At 36.3% G+C, this 18,043-nt stretch overlaps 5 protein-coding genes across 7 annotated transcripts in view; 2 read left to right on the top strand and 3 right to left on the bottom strand.

The window, feature by feature from the left end:
* Nucleotides 1-18,043, bottom strand: part of LOC136415717 (succinate dehydrogenase assembly factor 2-A, mitochondrial-like) — a 115,556-nt gene that overhangs the window by 73,905 nt on the left and 23,608 nt on the right. The window lies entirely within an intron of this gene.
* Uck (Uridine-cytidine kinase) overlaps nt 1-18,043 on the bottom strand; it is a 112,330-nt gene that overhangs the window by 73,905 nt on the left and 20,382 nt on the right. The window lies entirely within an intron of this gene.
* GCS2beta (glucosidase 2 subunit beta) lies at nt 169-4,520 on the top strand. Its single transcript, XM_066400383.1, has 10 exons — nt 169-412; nt 1,113-1,234; nt 1,456-1,592; nt 2,420-2,622; nt 2,675-2,813; nt 2,876-3,091; nt 3,145-3,273; nt 3,323-3,530; nt 3,665-3,817; nt 3,986-4,520. Exons 1-10 carry the CDS (start codon nt 218-220, stop codon nt 4,071-4,073), a joined length of 1,590 nt encoding a protein of 529 aa, XP_066256480.1. The 5' UTR covers nt 169-217; the 3' UTR covers nt 4,074-4,520.
* Nucleotides 4,787-13,609, bottom strand: LOC136417510 (protein AF-9-like). Of its 3 annotated transcripts, XR_010752820.1 has the most exons (13): nt 13,148-13,609; nt 12,551-12,777; nt 11,495-11,660; nt 11,333-11,440; nt 11,015-11,279; nt 10,773-10,896; nt 10,243-10,712; nt 9,967-10,141; nt 9,736-9,912; nt 9,550-9,672; nt 9,266-9,487; nt 7,168-7,336; nt 4,787-6,287 (listed from the first exon to the last, which is right to left on the bottom strand). XR_010752820.1 is itself a non-coding variant. In XM_066403235.1 (12 exons), the coding sequence occupies exons 1-11, from the start codon at nt 13,329-13,331 to the stop codon at nt 9,284-9,286; spliced, it is 2,223 nt and encodes a 740-aa protein (XP_066259332.1). In that variant the 5' UTR covers nt 13,332-13,609; the 3' UTR covers nt 4,787-6,287; nt 9,266-9,283. The 3 variants fall into 3 exon arrangements, 1 of the variants encoding a protein (XP_066259332.1); XR_010752819.1 differs by having other exon boundaries at nt 7,168-9,487; XM_066403235.1 differs by lacking the exon at nt 7,168-7,336.
* LOC136419294 (neprilysin-2-like) lies at nt 14,491-17,947 on the top strand. Its single transcript, XM_066405513.1, has 13 exons — nt 14,491-14,613; nt 14,676-14,824; nt 14,928-15,129; nt 15,203-15,497; nt 15,548-15,706; nt 15,764-15,978; nt 16,409-16,567; nt 16,622-16,862; nt 16,917-17,085; nt 17,138-17,406; nt 17,464-17,578; nt 17,632-17,762; nt 17,808-17,947. The coding sequence occupies exons 1-13, from the start codon at nt 14,585-14,587 to the stop codon at nt 17,904-17,906; spliced, it is 2,232 nt and encodes a 743-aa protein (XP_066261610.1). The 5' UTR covers nt 14,491-14,584; the 3' UTR covers nt 17,907-17,947.

The raw sequence follows: 18,043 nt of genomic DNA, 5'->3' as shown, positions 1-18,043 counted from the left end.
TGACGCGGGGAGTGGCATTTTCAAAGCGAAATGAAAATTTATTGGTCGTTGGTATACCTAAACCGTAGAATAAGATTGATTAGTTGAAAACGCTAATTTCCTGCATCCAGCCTTTTTGACATTTGACAACCTCTTATCAGCTGGCTTGATATGTCAAACCTACCAAAAAGGGAAAAGTGGAAAGTTGGTACGGAAAAGTGCAGGAAAACCGGCAAAAATGGGTCATTCTTCATTTCAAGGACTTTTTGAATTACAAATCGTATTAGTTTTAGTTGTATATTTAATTGATGTAAGCCAGCCAAGTGTAGAAATTCCTAGGCCACGCGGCGTTTCCTTATCCAGAGCCGGTTTGTATGACCCAGAACAAGACTTCACATGCCTGGATGGCAGCAAAACCATCCCAGTTAATCAGGTATAGTGCATGGGAGGAAAATTATTAACGTGCTGTTAACGTTAAGACCAAGATAATTGCCCTGTGAATCTTGAAATAGAGCCTTATTTTTGGTTGGATTCTCAATTTCTATGGAAACTGTGTGATGTCGCAGTTAACATCAAATTAATAATTTGGCCCCAATTGAGTACAGTAATTGGTATCAAAATTATCTACCATTTTTACGCAATGCTTAAGCTTAAATATCTGAAAAACCACTAGAGGTAAATATGAAAATAATGGTATTTTTTAAATTTGGAAAAAGATATGAGTCTATTTCTGTAAAAAATACAAGGTGGTCAATTTTAAAAACCAAAATTAGCTGACAGTTTAGCCCCGATCATGTGCAATTAGACAGTAGGTTTCAAAAATTTGAGGAAAATATTAAACCTTGCTATTTTATAAAAATTTTCATAGGGCCATTAATAACCAAACTACACAATAGATCAAATATAGTAAATCACTCTGTACTAACCTAGCTCCTTGATCAAATTATTTCACTCCCACTGAAACATGTATTCATATGATGCAAGTTGCTAAAGTTCAGTAATCAGCTTTCAAGCTTGCTTGAGTTACTTGTGCAGGCAACTAATCCCCTGCACATGTGCCTTAACAGATGGTACCTGCCAAACAATTACCTGAAATATGTAATTTTATTGCAATGGGCACTTACTTTTGTTAGGTAAATGATGATTACTGTGACTGCCCTGATGGAAGTGATGAACCAGGAACAAGTGCGTGTCCCGGCGGTAACTTTTATTGCACCAATGCAGGCTATAAACCACAAATATTGTTATCAGACAGGTAAGAGTGTGCAAGTAAGATATTTTTTCTAGTGGGGAAAGGTTATGGCTACATAACAGCACAGCTAGTAGTTTGATTAAGAACTATATAACCAAACTGCTGTGGTTCTGGTAACTGGTAGCACCCTTAACCTACACAACTAGGTCTGAAAAACCCTTGTTAACAAATACTAATAAACATGATGCATTCTTGCACACTTCATTTCCTCATTTTGTTAAAAGGGTAAATGACGGCATCTGCGACTGCTGCGATGGCAGTGACGAATATTCAGCTGGGAAGTCTTGTCCTAACACCTGTCTGGAAGTTGGTAAAGCTGCTCGCGAGGAAGCAGCCAGGCGAGCAGAATTATATAAAGCCGGTATGTAATAGTAAATGAATTTTCAGTTCTTTCATTGAAAACAAGGAATTTTATATAATATGCGAAAATTACGAAAAGTCCCATTAACTCACTAACCATTGGGACTTTTCCTACTTTTATTTTATTAGACAACCACGCAAGAGATATTCTAGTATGTCCGTGCGGAAAAGTACACTTTTCCGCATCAGTGTAAAAACACTTTTCCGTACTAGAGCGATAAGTTACACTTTCCCGCTCCCGTGCGAAAAAAGTCAAGTAGTATAATATTTTATCCATCACTAATTTGTTTCTTTAACACATGCGTGTGTTAGTATACTACCATGGAGCCCACAAATTAACTCTGTGGTGTCAAAATAGGTGTTTGCATTGTAAATGAGAGCTTATTAAAAAAAAAAAAACTTAACTGCTAAAAGTAAAATATGAACATAAAATTTAATATTTTTTAGGTGGTAAGCTGGAAATTTTCCACGTCTGGCAAGTTCTGTCTTAACTTGAAATAAATCTAGTTTGCAGTGGTGTTTTAATAGCGCATTCGACTTTTTACACATATATGCAGGCTGAGTATTAAAAAATCAATTTTGACCACATTGTTAATGAAACCAGTCGAATGTGTTATCTGTTTTATTAACTGTGATTGACCTGCGTCCGTGATTTTTCGTTTTTTTGTTACCAGCGATTTTTGCCAATTAATTTTCGTTGCGCACTCAATAGTTTTCATCAAGCGTCATCCTTGATTTGGCTTGTATTTCAAACTACTACTCACAATAATTAATCATTAACTCTTTTGTATTGCTGGTTCCTTCACTAAATTGATTATTGTTATAAAGGAAAGCAGCTCAGGGCTGACCTCGTTCAACAAGGTCAGAAAATGAAAAGCGAGAAACAGAAGAAATTATCTGAGCTTCAACGGAACCAAGAAGAAGCCGAAAAAGTAAAAGCGGAAAGGGAAGAAATTAAAGAGCGTGCTGAAGAAGCGGAAAATAAGGCTTTGGAATATTACAGAACACTTGAGGAAGAATACAAGAAAAAGGTTTTTTCAACGTTCTACGTTATGGGAATTTTATTATAAATAATTATTATAGAGAGCCGAACAGGAGGCCGAAAAAGAAAAGGCAGAGGCAATAGAAAACTTCAAAAAATTGGATAGCAACCAGGACGACCTCATCGATATCGCGGAAATTCAGAGCAGGCAAACTTTCGACAGGGACCGTAACGGTGAAGGTCAGTTCTTGAAAGCAGCTCGAAACTTAAAACTTACGTCCAAAGTATATTAAATAATTTAGTGTCTGAAGAAGAAGCCAAACTATTCTTTGGCGACCTCAATCGAGACTCGGTCGATTTGGATGCATTCACAGAAATCACCTGGAAATTGATGAAACCTTTTGTGGTAAGAGAAGCTGGACTGTACAAACCTCCTGTAGGCGAAAATGACAGTGAAGTCGGTACTGAAGATCAATCTGAAGGCGAAGACCAGGAACAAATTGAAGAACCTGAAGAAGGTGAGGAAAACTTTAACTTCACTTGCAGTTTTCATGACATTCATGGTATCTAGAAGAGGATGATGAAGATGTGGATGACAAGGAAGTAGAAGAAGAGCATACAGATGAGGGACACGTTCCTTATGATGACGATACTCAAAAATTGGTCGATACTGCAACTAAGGCAAGAAATCAATACTCTGGTAAGTGCAGATAACTAGTTTTTTTTTATTGTTATTTTTGATGATTTAGAGGCCGAAAAGGATGTAAGAGAGATTAAAGACCAAATCCGCCAAATTGAGGAAAGCTTGAAAAATGACTTTGGAAGTGAGGAGGAGTTCGCAAGTCTTGAAGGACAATGTTTCGAATACCACGATCATGAATACATCTATAAATTGTGTCCGTTCGATAGAACCGTGCAAATTCCTAAGTCTAGTTCAATGGAAACCAATTTGGGCAGGTAAAACACTTTGCGACGTCTTTTTTCTTTATGACTGTTCTTTAATCGTCTGCCACAGTATTTTAACGACTCACCTTCAATTCAGAAAATTAAAAAAACACATGAACTAAATTAATTTAGGATTTTTATTCTAGATGGTCCAAATGGGATGGCCCTGCGGGTAATCAGTATAGCGTGATGGTCTACGATAATGGCCAAAATTGCTGGAACGGGCCCAACCGAAACACAAAAGTTAAAGTGACCTGCGCCACAGAAAATAGAATAACTAGTGTGTCGGAACCAAACAGGTGAGTTGACTGCATATCATTCACTTTTCATAAGATGTTATATTGACATTCATATATTTCTTGTGAATGTAAAAATATGCGAGGGCTGGGCTTAGCAAAGTCGAAATCAATTAAAAATGCAACATAATGGGCCTTTAGTGATTTAACAATGGTGAATTGTCACTATAGGTGCGAATATGCCTTTGATTTCGAAACCCCAGCAGCATGTCATGACCCTGCGGAGCAGGGCGACCGAGATGTCCACGACGAGTTATAGGTAATCGACATCAAGACTGTACATGAAGTATTGGAATAAGTCTAAAAAATGAGTTTTTGTGTTAATTTTTAGTCCTTTCTTGTTCCTACATATCAAAAAAGCCCACTGAAAAGAATAACAAATATAGCATTTAGATTAAAACTTCCACCCACTTTTTCAATTTCCAAATGAATTTATCCTTAAGCAATTTTACCACAAAGACTCATTTATGTTCAGGTATCTAACAGTGAACTACATATTTCGAACAGGTGGTTTTATATATTTGTATATGTGGCACTAGTTTTCATTTCGTGAATATATTGTGATTTAATTTATTACTTGCAATCTACAATACTTTCTATCAGATAGAACGTGATATTGGAGTTCTTTGGGGGATTTTTAATTCGCGGTGAAATGGTCTTAAAAGGTTTAGTTGTTATACATGTTTGAATAAATTTTTCATCTGCGCTTGTTGAGTTTCGTTAATCCCACACAATCGGGCAGGTAGACTAGTCGACGACTACCATAAAATTTCACAGCTCAGCGATCAAATATTGAATCCTGCTGCAGCGGTGTGGCCACGAGCAAACATCCTATATATGATAAAATTGATACTCACTTGTTCAAATTCAAAGGAGGAAAATTCCTGTTTTGGGGAGTACTTTCCTGGATCCTCAAACATGCAACTTACTGAATCTAGTGGGCGTTAAAAACATGAAAATACTTGAGAGATGTAAAATCATAACAATATATTGAAATAACAATAAAACCTAATCACAATTGTGATGTTTACTGCAAATTAGCATGTACCTATACAAATAAGTTGATCGCTATGATAATTACGTGTATGATAACTTACATCGACAAGCATAATAGGGAAGTCCACAAGAAAATTAAATTATATTCAGACATTAGAAAATATTAGAAAATGTCATATGATTATATGCATAAAATTAAAAAAAAATCATGTAAACTAAATGAAAAAAAAATCGTTTCTACGGGGAAGACCAACCAAAAATTAAAATTCTCACGAACCTCCGGACTAAGATTTTCTACAAATAAAGTGGACAAGAGCAGACCTGCCTATTACGCTTAATAGAAAAGAAAATAAAATAAACAATTACTAACAGAATAACACTCATACCGGCAGTATACAGTCAACATTTTGTTGAAGGTCCTTCCCTTGCAATAAAGACATCTTAAATAAATACCGTCATCGTACGTTCAACAAAGAGCGAAGTCATAGTAGAGTCCTGGTAAAGTGGGGTTTCAATAGTAAGATGAAAATAGTGATGTAGCGAGTTAATTAAACGCAGGTAGAAATTGGCAAAGATGTAGGGCCTGCAGGAAAATATGCTACCAGCACCATCTGCCGTGTTTTCTTTGCTGCTGCACCTCGACCAAATTGTCGAGTCATAGAATCGTTTGGCAGATTAGTGATGTGGTTGCGCATTATTGGGTTATAGCCGCAGGTGCCTGTCAGCAGCACAACCTTGAAAATTTGTTTGCTCGTAATCACAAATCGTATTTCTCATCTTAATGTTAGCGAATTCATTGTGTTGAGGCATTCGTGAAAATATCTAGCACAACTTACCTCATACGCCAACGAAACAAGCCGTTGTTGATATAGTTATGTCAAACGTCAGTAAAAATGTCAAAAAAAGGCGTCCGTGTGACATCTTATTGTTTTCAAAGCCTGCCTCGCAGCAGGTGACGGGCTGATGATGGATCCTTGGCAGTGCACCGAAGAACTTAATTGAAAATATCTCGGAAACGATTAGGGATACCAATTTTTGTGCAGAATACGTTTTTTACGTAGAAGAGTTCAGAGTATCAGAATTCGTAAAAATATTTAAGTTTCAGCGCTGAGAAATATAAATAATGATAAAAAATAAGGTCGTTCTTTTATGCCTGTGTAACGCACAAGTGAGGCCTCCCATCAACTGGCATAAATTTTAATGAATTTATCGTCCCGAGAAAATCCTGCAGGAGCAATTTCAGGCTTGTATAGAATAAAATGCCGTAAACACCCTGTAGAGTGAAAACGAGCAACTTTTTTATAAGGCATTATTAGCTGAGTCGTTCTATTCTTTCAACCACTAGCGCGCTATTTATGTTTCTGGGACACCCTGTATAAATAACCCTCTCTTACCGAAAGAATTCATAAGCCGTATGGAGTGCCTGTTGCCGGTGCCAGACGTTCCCGAGGAAAAATCAGATCAGAAGGATGAACGACTGCAAAACAAGAAAACGTGTTACATGTGCCCTATAGATAGAGATAAAAACGTTATGCATGCTGACGGTGCGAGAAGCCAATCTGTTTCGAACATGCTAAAAAAATCGTGTGGTGTATGTAAAAAGGCAAGAAAAATTATTTTTTATCATTTACAAACCAACTTTTCAGTAGTTACTTCTGCTGTTAATTTTTACGTACTGGCAGCAGTAGCAGAACAAATAGTTTTCAGAGTCGCGGTTAAAGATTAAGCAAATAATCCAAGGGATAGTCAAGTAATACTGTAGCAGCGCTCCGTCGAGGGCGGCTCGTATTGGACTATTTAAAGCAGAGAGTGCCTATTTATTATTGCCGTGAAGATTTTTAAGTTCAATCCCTCGACTATGAGACAACAAGTGCAGAAAGTGATAGTTTGCTGCAAGCCGAGCGAGATCGATCAGCAAAATCAGAAACTAAGCGCAGGTGCGTCTAACAAATCTCCATTCGCATATTGTGCACAGCTACCAGCTGATTAGCGCTGATTGGCGTTACTATGATAACCACGTGTTATGAGGCAGGGTTTCGGAACACAAATAAACAAGTGTCATCTCTGAATATCGGCAGACATTAGATTTCAATGGGTTTATTTTGAACAAGCCCTTAGTCGTAGAAAAAGCATTATACACCACTTGGGAAAAGGAAGAAGGTCTCATAATCTAATGCATTAAAACATACAAGCTAAGAAAGCAATTCTTAACGCGCAAGCGTGAAATATCACGCGCAAAGCAAAAACTAGGGCGGCAACCACGTGAGTATTAAGACGTTTTCTTGCGAGTTAAGTACACTAGTTTTCCCACGACTAAGAACCATATACAAAAAACAATTAAATAAAAAAAGTCTAACCTGACTGAGTATCGAATCCGAATCGGTATCACAGCGGAAATTGACCAATTCATCGTTGCTTTGATCATTGGGCATAATAGGCAATACCTTTGACATTTTCCGGTCTTTATTTTTAGATGGGAGCTAGTAGTTTTCGAGCAATCGAAGGCGGCTGCACCGTTGCAGGACCCTGTATGTTTTATAAACCATCAATGTGAATGAATAACACTTTCAAGAACCCGCTGTCAAAACAATTATGCCAAGTGCGGGATCTAAGCACAAAAATCTAGAAGTTATGCTGGTTTTATATAATGCAGAACACATAACATAAGGTATAAGAAGTGCAGACAAAGGTAAAGAGATATGATCTCTCTGTGTTATGTATACGCTATGCGATGTAAAAATTTATTTTCACTTGTGTTGTATAGACATATTGATCCGGATGTAGCTATAAATTCGCATGTAATGCGTACGAAGTGGATATGGAATGACAATGAAATGTATTGTGAGAATCAACCTTTAAACAAAAATAGGGGTCACCATAAATTTAAGATTCTCTACGTGCTATGCATTATGCACTATATGAACCCAGTTAAAATATTGACGTTCCTGCTATTCTTTATCATTTTATCGAAATGAGATAAGACGACATTACTTTCAGCTTACACTACACTTAGATATTGATTTCAAAGAGCAATATTTGGGTTGGGATAGCAAAAGGGAACAATAGTGGTGTCCACCAAACAATTTTTGAGTATGCTTAAAGCTAAAATACGCTCAAATCAAAAGTTCCCATGATATTGTTTAATTATTTAGAAAATATCCGCACTCCTCCTCATAAGTTTATATGGGGGAGCTTTCGTCGTAATATAAGAATAGTTTTAGCTACGCGACATGTGTTTAATCACCGACTCACTAGACTTCCGATTTTTGTTGAACGCTTTTTACAATGACTAAATTTTAAGTTTAAAACGCAGATTTATGCAGCATATGTTCTTTTATCACATAGTTTCATAACTGAAATTTAGTCGCTGTAATAAAATTAAAGTTGAAATGTAAACTATAAGTAATCGTAAAGAAAACTATACATAAGTAAGCTATACAGCAGTCAGCAGAAAATCGGGCAATGTTAAATAATAAAATTGTCGGAAACCCACAGATGTTGCATAAGCTGTTCAAGTAGGGATACATGTATACTATTGCACGGAAAGTATAGAATATGTTTCAAAATGAATACAGAGTAAATTACATAAATTACCTTACTTTGATGTAATGTGAATATCCATGTTAAAAACAGTCATCTCAATACAATCATACTATATGAATACCTCTGTATTTATTTCAAAAACTCTACAATATTTTCTTGGGACTGGTAACGGCACAAACCAATGTCAGGTTTACATGCTGACCAATAAAGGTAGGTAAGCATACATCTTGTATTCGAATCAGCAATCACCGGTTCCCCAAACTACACCTAGTTGGGGACATCACAAATTTGTATTATGTCCGATTTGATTACATAGAGCTCTTTATGATACTGTTTTGCGACCATAAAGCTATTGATTATAGTCCTAGGACAATAAAGCGGGTGAATTTGTCATCTTAGTAGCAGAAAGTAGACAAAATGTGTTTTCTGTGAGGTTAATGACTGAACATTGGCCAACGGATATAAACTTCCTTCAGCAGATGATTAAGGTATTTTAATTTGGACTATAAAATTAAAATTATTCATATATTAACACAAAATCGGACATAAGACGTTGTATGAAACACGTACGTAATGAAGTTTTATTCGATTCATCCAATTACAGGCTCACACGCATATGAACTGATTCGTATCATAAGCCTTACATTACGTACTTTTTCCATAAATAAATATTATATCTAGAATCAAATGCTTTTTGAAACATTTTACGATCGATACCCATCCCATCAATAATACAAAATAGGTTTTAAACCCTTCAAAACCATGACCATGGTATCGCTATTTACATCGCCTTACTCGATGAGATCTTTTTTAAAATTATCCCCTGGCAAGTATTAAAATCTACTCTAATCCTAACTTAAAATAAGACGTCTAATGCCTGGCACTGGCGCACTTATATAAAGTTTATATTACCGTAATTTACACTGCTGGTCAATTTATGCTTGAGAAAAAATCCTGTAGCTGCATGACCGTCGATCGGTCGAGGAGGCACAAGTCGAAATCAAAAGTATGAGCCGAAACTTCATACCTTCCCGTTGCGGCTATGAGCTGCACGACTTTTTGCAAATTCGAGTGATCCTTTAGCCCCATTATTTTTGCTTGGAGGCCTTTGAGAATATTCATGTAATCATCAGTCTGAAAAAACGGAAGCTTGTTGAATAAACATATAATAAATACATATTTTTAAGAGTACTTACACCATCAGTGAACGGAATCGGCTTTGCATCCTCTGTACTCGAGACTCTATGTTCATCGTCCGAATTATTGTTGGTATCCTCTTCCTTCTTTTCAATTTTAGCCGGAGTTTCCTCTATTTCAGTCTGAAGTAAAATATAAATATGTCCTAAATAGCCTAGATACTTCCAAATAGTTTATTAATTTACCTGCGAATCCGACTCAAGTTTTCTCTTCCTCTTGTGGTCCTTCTCACCTTTATTCTTGTCTTTCTTTCTCTCCTTCCTCTCTTTCTTTTTGTTTGGCGCGCTATCCCTGGATTTTTTGGCCTCTTCTGGTGTTGAAGGCTTTTTTATCGGCTCTTCTATGAGAGGCGGCGACGGAGACTGTTTCAATTAAAAAATGTTTTACCACCCTTAAAAAAATCAGTTAAAATTTACCCTTAGTGCAGGTGGCGGTTCGTGAATGGGGCTGACTTCTCTACTACTAACTTTTGAGGCATTTGACGAGTCGTCATCAATCAAATGAGACGCCGTTGTCATTTCTACATCTTCGAGAGGACTTAGAGGGGGCTCGCTTTTGGGGCTGCTGCCAAATAGATTATTTGTTTTATCCCTAAAACACTCAAATACTTAAATAAAATAAAAAAATTAAACATGTTCCCAGTGAATGCATCCTTACACAAAAAGTATTTATTTTAATCAACGTTTTCTTACCGTTCTTTGGAAGACGGTTCTTTTAATGTGCTCGCTGCAGTAGTCTTTTCTTTCTCTTGTTTCTTGTCTTCCTTTTCTTTCTTATAAGATTTCTCCTCCCTGTCTTTTTCCTTTTTTTCCTTGCGATCTTTATCCTTCTTCTTATGCTTGTGTTTTGGTTTGTCTTCTGGCCTCTCCTTTTCCTTCTCTTTGGCTTTATTCTCTTCTGATTTCTCTACATCCTTAATATCCCTTTCTCTCACTTTCTCCTTCTTCTCCAGCTTCTGAGATTGAGTATTAACCATCGGACTAGCATCTCTATCCCTCTCCTTATTTGAATTGTTAAGGGTACTATTACTGCTACTATTTTCTTTCTCTTTATCCTTGATGCTTTTATTCTCCCGATTTTTGTAGTCTTTACTATGATCAGCCGGTTTTTCGCGGTCACGATCTTTATCTTTCTCTTTATCTCTATGTTTACTTTCTTTCTCCTACAGAAAGTAATTCACATTATGAATAAATAAACATTAAAAACATGAATATATACTTACTTTATGTCTCTTTATTTTCTTTTCTCTCTCTTTATCTCTGTCTTTGGATTCTTTATCTTTCTCTTTTGACGTATCTTTCTTATCTACTTTTATAGGAGTAGGACTTCTCGGTCGTTTGGGTGACCTAAAGATATCGTAAATATAATTTTGTCTACTTTTAAAAAGGGGAGTGAAAGACAAGGTTTATTTTCCAAAATGCCTAAAAGAAATAGGAATTAGATCAAGTTTCTTGTTTAAATCACCTTTTAGGACTGGGACTTCTTATTCTGGGAGCTGGACTTTTGTCTTTTTCTTTCTCTTTCTCCTTATCACGGTCTCTTCGGTCTTTCTTGTCCTTTTTACTTGACTCCCGGTCTTTTTTCTCCTTTTTATCATCTTTGGACTTTTTATCATTACTGGTACTATCAGTTTGTTTTTCCTTTTCTTTGTCTCGTGATTTTTCTTTGTCTCTCTCTTTATCCCTGTCTTTATCTTTATGGGGGCTTTTAGTTTTACTTTTATCTTTGCCTAGAAAATTAAAAAAATAACCATCACACACATTTAGATATCTTCCAGAATACCTGAGATTTTGTCTCCTTTGTCTTTATCACTATTTTTAACCACTGGTTTTGTGAACTCCTTATTCTTGGAAACTTCAGTAACCTGACTTCGCTTGGTAATAGGTTCACCTGAAGGTAAAATGTAAACAAAATGATTTTAGGAAGCCCCTAACAAAGAGGTACCAAATAAATCCGTAAACTGGTCAGTTTTTGGTTCTTCCGGTTTTAATTTGTACTTTCTAAGTTGGTCAGAACCACTCAATTTTGGTTTGCTAGTCATTTGGGACTTCTCTTCTAACTTGGGTGTAGAAACTGATGATGAGCTCCCTGCATTCAAAGATGACGACACCTGAAATGTGGTATACGGCATGTACAGAGGATCAATTAAAACTATTCTTAGTAGGACCTTTTGTTGCCCTCTTTGTATTCCCCTATACTTCATAAATACTTAACAATTTAAAAATGCTACATTCAAACTAATTCAACCAGTTTACATATCTAGCAAACCTATTAGTAAAGGACAGAATTAAATTTATTGTTTAGATGCAGAGGTAAAGACAATGGTGCATGATGGACAATGCAATGATAACTATCAAAAATAATCAATAATAGTTATTAGGTAGGTAATTGTCTAACGAAAAAAATTGTTGTTAAATAATTTATCAGTTACCTATGAGAATCTCAAAACATTTGATAGGTAGATACTTTGCTTGGCAATGCTGGCATAAGTCAATGTAAAAACAAGCAAGTGGTTGTAAAAGTGATAAAGGCAAAAATGCAGGTTGCAAAAATATTAATATCATTGCTTTCTATCAGGTAAAACTGAGACCAAATTTTTTAACATTAATGCGACGTGTGGTACTGAAAAGTCCATATTTTCTCAGGAGTAATCAAGTAAACATCTGTTATTGCTAAACCAATGCTGCTGAGTGCAGCAATATTTAAAACTATAAAACAAAATATATTATTAAACACTTCAACTATGATGTAATAACTACACACCTATTAAATGGATGTTAAGACTTCTCAGTGCTACAGACTAGGCCATCACATTTTACTACTTCCCCAAAGCTGTGAATACATTTCGTGTCTATGAATACTTTGTGAATTTATTTTTAATATAATACAGGGTGTTGTTCGAAACTTGATGCAATATCATTACTATCTTAAACCTTTTCCAAATGTGGCTTACTCTACAGTTTTTAAAAGCTAATGTGTCAAGAAAATTAGATAACTTACCACGGCTCCCCCTTTCAGCAGCTTGTTCCGAAAATCTTCGCTAACTGAATAAAATGTATATTTTTCCTTCTGAACAACATGCAATGGAGGACCACTGGGTTGCAACTGAAGATCATAAGTATACTGGATCTTCCTTGGCTCTTGATTGTTTTTTAAGTAGATATAAATGGGCAAATTAAAGCCAGCATATCCAGATGTTTTTACTATGTATGGAGGCTCCTTTAAGACTAAAAGAAAATGAATAATGATTATTTATTTATTTAAAACATGTGGTAAATTAGTAAATTATTCAATAATTAATAAAATAAGTCTTTCTACTTAAATTTTATCTTATAATTAAAATTCTACTTCTAGTGTATTTAACCAATCTAGGCATAATAGATAATTCCTAAAAAAATAAAAATCTGATCAAATGCCAAAAAAAAAAGCTTTTTGTAATAAGGGCTCCACTGTCACAACTGAACTTTGTAAAAGACAGCCAACTAAACAACCATGAATATATTTTGGAATACTTTCGGTAACTTCATTTTTGCATTTCATTAAGTCAAACGTAATGCTGTCCAATCATTCTGTGATGATAAGTACATAAAAAATTACCTCTTTTTGGGTTCTCGAACGTTTCATGTAAATGAAAGACGACCTTCTCCACAAAATGCCTTATTTCTGTATTGTTAGGGCCTCGGACAAACACGTCCCAATCGTGTGTGTACCCCTCAGATGTGATTTTTTCTCTCAAGCTAGCATTGTGTCCTATCTCCAAATTTATAGTAAGTGTCGACATGATTCGTCTACACTATCCCCTGTATATTCGCCATATACATTGTGTTTTTTATCTGTATTCATTTAGTTCTGGACTAGAAGACTTGTAGTAACCTAAATATAGAACTTTCCTAGAGTGGCGATCACGCCGTTTCATGCCTATATGTAAAGTACAGTGCGACTTAAAGCTACCATTTTTTGCTAGTATCAATTTGAAAAACGATACTAATTACTATGCAATAGAGGCAAAGATAAATTATTAAAATCTTATTTATTTATGGATTTTTTATAGCTTGTTTATTGATGTAAGCAAAATAATATTTGTCATTTATCGTGACATTCGAATATCTGTCAAATTTACTTGTTTCATTCAATGAGTGAAAAGTTTTAGCCATGAAGTGACAACGTTGTATGGTAGAGCGGGATAATTAGTTCTACTATGCAATGTTAAGACAAAAAGATTAAGACAGAGCTCACCAAAGTTTTGATGTGTGATTTATCATAACAGAGCCAATATTTGAGTTAAATTTACTTTCATTACCCCCCTACTGCAATGTTTTTTTTTATTACCACCTGTTTCACTTTCGGAAATATTGGAAAGGAAACCACTTGTTGCGAAAAGTTGCGAAAATACAGAAGTCTTCAACTGGACCCTGTATCTACGAAATTTATTCATTCATCAAAGGTTCTATGGTATATTTCACGTTACTACATCGATATTCATTTCGAAGCTTATGTAGAAAATACTTAGAAGTCAACTTAGAATATGAAACGAAATGAAAAAGTAGTTCATTCAAAAAGTCACTTTGCGCCACCCTGTATAGATACTTCGGAATGCCAGGAAAAACTTAAAATTTTACTTAAACAATGTTAATTTATTTATTTCCCGATCAATTAATTTTTAATTAATTTAATTCATTAATTATTTTACTTTAAAAAAGTGTAAACCTTCTAACAAATCAATGATTCCAATATTAAAACGTGCACTAAGAATCTCTTACAGTAACATTATTAAATAAGGGGAAACTCTATACCTGCTTCGCCATTGCGTAAATTTGTTAATAACTTTGTAAGTCTTATCAATTAAGTGAATTAACGAATGACCCTTAATATTGGTCATCCGCCCACAATACCAACAACATTTTAAATTCAAATTGCTGCACTAATAAATGTTGGGATGGGTTTAGTGGTGTTTGGTGTCTTTGCGTTAACTACCGTGTAAAAATTTTGTTGTAAAAATTGGTAAAGTTTGAGAGCTTTCCCACGCAATAGAAAATGGGCGATAATGAAAATATGGAAAACGGGTAGGAAATTTTGTTGTTGCCTGAAAATATCTATGTTTTAGCTTTAAATCTCTGCATTTTAGTGATGTGAATCTAAGGAGTAGACCACAGGGAACAATAAAAAATTGGTGGCAGACTAGGACTAAAAACGAGAAAAAGGGGTGTTGCTGCTTCGTGGTCTTGACGGTGTTCACTTTTATCTTACTAGGGGTATATTTTCACTTCTTTTTCGGTAAGGCGATATTCGCAAAATTGAATAAGAACCCTAATTTCACCTATTTTTCACCTTCTTTTCGAAAAACCAAAAATATGATAAATGCGCTTTTCAACTTCAGACATAATAGTGATCTGCAAAACCCCGCAATGCCAGGCCACAACTATGGAAATATTAAAATATATCGATGAGCGACATAAACCTTGCGATGATTTTTACCGCTTCGCCTGCGGCACATTCCTGCAGAACATTTCCTATGAGGACCCTTACAGCACACATTCCGTGAAAGCTGCCATGGAGGAAGAAATTCAAGCAGATGTTAAGTAAGATTCAAGCAGATATTAAATAAGCAACATTTCCGCGAAACTCTAATACTGAACGTGTTATTTGTTACAGGAATATGTTGGAAGAAGAAATACTACCAGAAGATCTTTCATCGTTCAAATTAGCAAAGAGATTTTACCGAGCCTGCATGAGCGAAAGAGCCATTGACATGGGGGGCCTCAACCGAGTTTTAGAGCTTTTCAACCAAATGGGCGGCTGGCCAATTTTAGTGGAAGACTGGAATCCAGACAACTTCGAGTGGACGAAAGCAATCCGAAATTTAAGGGCTTTTGGAGCAAATTTCGACTTCTTCTTTAATGTTACGGTTGAAGTAGACAGGGAGAAACCTGATAGATACATCTTAGGGGTAAAGCGTTTACAATAAATTTATGTATATTTTAATATTGTTCGCTGCAGATTCACGACAGGTTTTATAGCCCTTCTGAGTTAAACACCAACGCCAAGATTACGTATCTTGACTATATGGTGGATGTAGCCTCGCAATTTTATGTTAAAGTAGTGGATGTGAGGAAAGACATGAGTGAAGTCCTGAATTTTCTCCTGAAGTTGGGGAAGGTACTAAGGGACTTTGAGTTTAAAGCTACTTTTACTGAAACTGTTGATTTTTTTCAGATATCTGAGGAATCGATCAAATCCAACAAAACCTGTCTGTATAGCTTGTATAGTCTTTCAGATTTGCAAACCGATTTCCATACAATCCACTGGATAGAATTCCTTGAAGGTCTGCTGGCTGGATCCGCGCAACTACAGTTGGATGAATTAATTAACATTTCTGAACCAGTCTATCTCCAAAAATTGCAACTCCTGCTCAGTAGAACCAACAAAAGGTGCGCATTTGAGTTTGGTGCCAGAATTTATACAGGGTGTTTTAAAAAAAGTTACAAGGAACAAAACAGTGCACGACCTAAAAAAACACAACACCCTGTATGTTACTGAGGATTTTGAGATTTTGTTGTAGAGAGTCGTAAAGGAAATAGGTGTACGAAATTTAAAAGGCATACGTGCTTATAAAACGAAAGTATAAAAACGTAAAATATGAAAAAAATGTTAAACCTTGCCACCCTATATATCGGAAAGGTGCGTTTTTAACTATTGTTCTATTCGCATTTTTTTGTTATTTTACAGAGCACTATCGCTCCCTGAAATATCTCCATGATTATATGTTACATCCTGTCTATTTAATTAAGAAATCATTTGACCTTCGAAGTAATCCGACGGTCCTGTTGGAATAGACACTATACACAATTTTTGCTTCAGGATTATCGCCAATTTTATGGGATGGCAAATTGTCCAATCATTAATCAATTACCTCCCCTCGAGAGTACTGGACAAAGCCTATGAGTACCTAAGGAAAATTAATGGCCAGTTTTATAGGAAGCCCCGATGGAGCATGTGCGTTGAGGCAACCAGGCAGAGGTATCATTAGAGTCACCACAGCCTTTTTCCTTATGATCGATTCTATGTGTGCAGATTAAGCCCAGCCATAAACATTGAGTACATAGGAAGGCATTTCGATGAAGACACCAGAAGGAACGTTACTGACCTTATACGATTTGTGAAATATCAGTTCCGAAAAAATCTCCTGATGGCCGATTGGTTGGACGACGAAACCAAACGGAGAATATTGAAGATGTTGGTCACTAGTTGGGTGAAAATTTACTCCGATTCAGACGTTCTTAGGGTGATTTACGACAGCTCTATTTACGATTCAGTACGTGTTTGCGGTCCGAGAACGGCGATTTTCCTGATAATCAAACTCTTGCAGGTGAAAATTGGAGAAACCGACGTGCTGAAGGCGGTACTGGACTTAGACCTAATCGGTTGGGATTTATATTTCGCAAAGCTGCGACAGCCAGTGATCGACGACTGGATTAAAACTCAAACTTTCCTCAGTGGGCAAAAAGTCATATATTCAGCACGGGACAATCTCCTTAGTAAGTCCCGTCCTCTGTCGCATTATGAAGGACATGCAGGTCTCCCCTTTAGAATTCCCGCTGGCGCTCTTTCGAGGCATATATTACCACAAAAACCGACCAGGATATGTAAATTACGGACTTCTGGGGTCCAAGTTGGCCCACCAGATATCCCATATCTTCGTGGAAGCTCAAGGAATAACTGTGGCGGCCTCCAAAGTTGCGGAGCAGAGACTCTTGAATTGGTGGTCCTCACCCAGCGTCAAACAGTATATGGAAAAATTGCAGTGTTTATCTGCACATTACTCAAAACTCGAATTAAAAGATGTGGATAATGTGAGGGTATGCTGGGCATGCCTCGATGATTCCTGATCTAATAATATTCTTCTTGCAATTCAGACGAATTCCATAGTTACCCGAGACGAAGACATTGCAGATTTAGCCGGATATAAGGTGGCTTATGACGCCTTTATGGAGCACGAATGGAAATATGGACGATATCCTCTGCTGCCAGGTCTCATAGTTGTTTGAAACGTGGCCTCGCATTCCCAAAATAATCATTTATAGGGCTGAAATACAACGCCAGACAACTGTTTTGGATCTCAAGCGCCTTGCAGTTTTGTTCGAGATATCAACTGCAGTATTTGCAACACAAATATTCAGGGAACAGATACCACCATTCGCCCAATGAATTCAGGGTATGTTTATGATGAGTAGTTCCTTCCTTAAAAGGACGTTTCTAGGTAAATGGCCCTCTTCAAAATCTGGAAGAGTTTTCGTACGATTTCGGATGTCCGCATGGCTCATACATGAATCCCAAGAAAAAGTGTCAAGTGTGGTGAAGAACGACTTAGACTGGCGCACAATGTATTACGTAATATAAACCAGGAAGTTACATATTCTATTAGTTTCATTGCGAGGTGTATAACAATTATGGATTTGGTTTCGTCAAAATTAACCAGAAAAGCCGCGTTGAATG

The sequence above is a fragment of the Euwallacea similis genome, chromosome 2 (assembly GCF_039881205.1).
Source record: "Euwallacea similis isolate ESF13 chromosome 2, ESF131.1, whole genome shotgun sequence".
In the NCBI taxonomy this organism is placed as follows: domain Eukaryota; kingdom Metazoa; phylum Arthropoda; class Insecta; order Coleoptera; family Curculionidae; genus Euwallacea; species Euwallacea similis.
Note: the sequence above shows the minus strand (reverse complement) of the source record. Positions and strands in the feature narration are given on the sequence as shown.

Excerpts from the sequence above, each read along its gene's own strand:
- LOC136417510 (XM_066403235.1), bottom strand. The coding sequence starts at position 13,331 with ATGTCGACACTTACTATAAATTTGGAGATAGGACACAATGCTAGCTTG. Across the intron at positions 10,713-10,772 it reads AGAAAATAAAGAGACATAAA|GAGAAAGAAAGTAAACATAG; the intron begins GTAAGTATATAT and ends TACTTTCTGTAG. Across the intron at positions 9,673-9,735 it reads AACTTGAGTCGGATTCGCAG|ACTGAAATAGAGGAAACTCC; the intron begins GTAAATTAATAA and ends ATTTTACTTCAG.
- GCS2beta (XM_066400383.1), top strand. The coding sequence starts at position 218 with ATGGGTCATTCTTCATTTCAAGGACTTTTTGAATTACAAATCGTATTA. Across the intron at positions 2,814-2,875 it reads CAGGGACCGTAACGGTGAAG|TGTCTGAAGAAGAAGCCAAA; the intron begins GTCAGTTCTTGA and ends TAAATAATTTAG. Across the intron at positions 3,092-3,144 it reads AATTGAAGAACCTGAAGAAG|AAGAGGATGATGAAGATGTG; the intron begins GTGAGGAAAACT and ends CATGGTATCTAG.
- LOC136419294 (XM_066405513.1), top strand. The coding sequence starts at position 14,585 with ATGGGCGATAATGAAAATATGGAAAACGG. Across the intron at positions 15,707-15,763 it reads TTCTCCTGAAGTTGGGGAAG|ATATCTGAGGAATCGATCAA; the intron begins GTACTAAGGGAC and ends GATTTTTTTCAG. Across the intron at positions 16,568-16,621 it reads GTTGAGGCAACCAGGCAGAG|ATTAAGCCCAGCCATAAACA; the intron begins GTATCATTAGAG and ends CTATGTGTGCAG.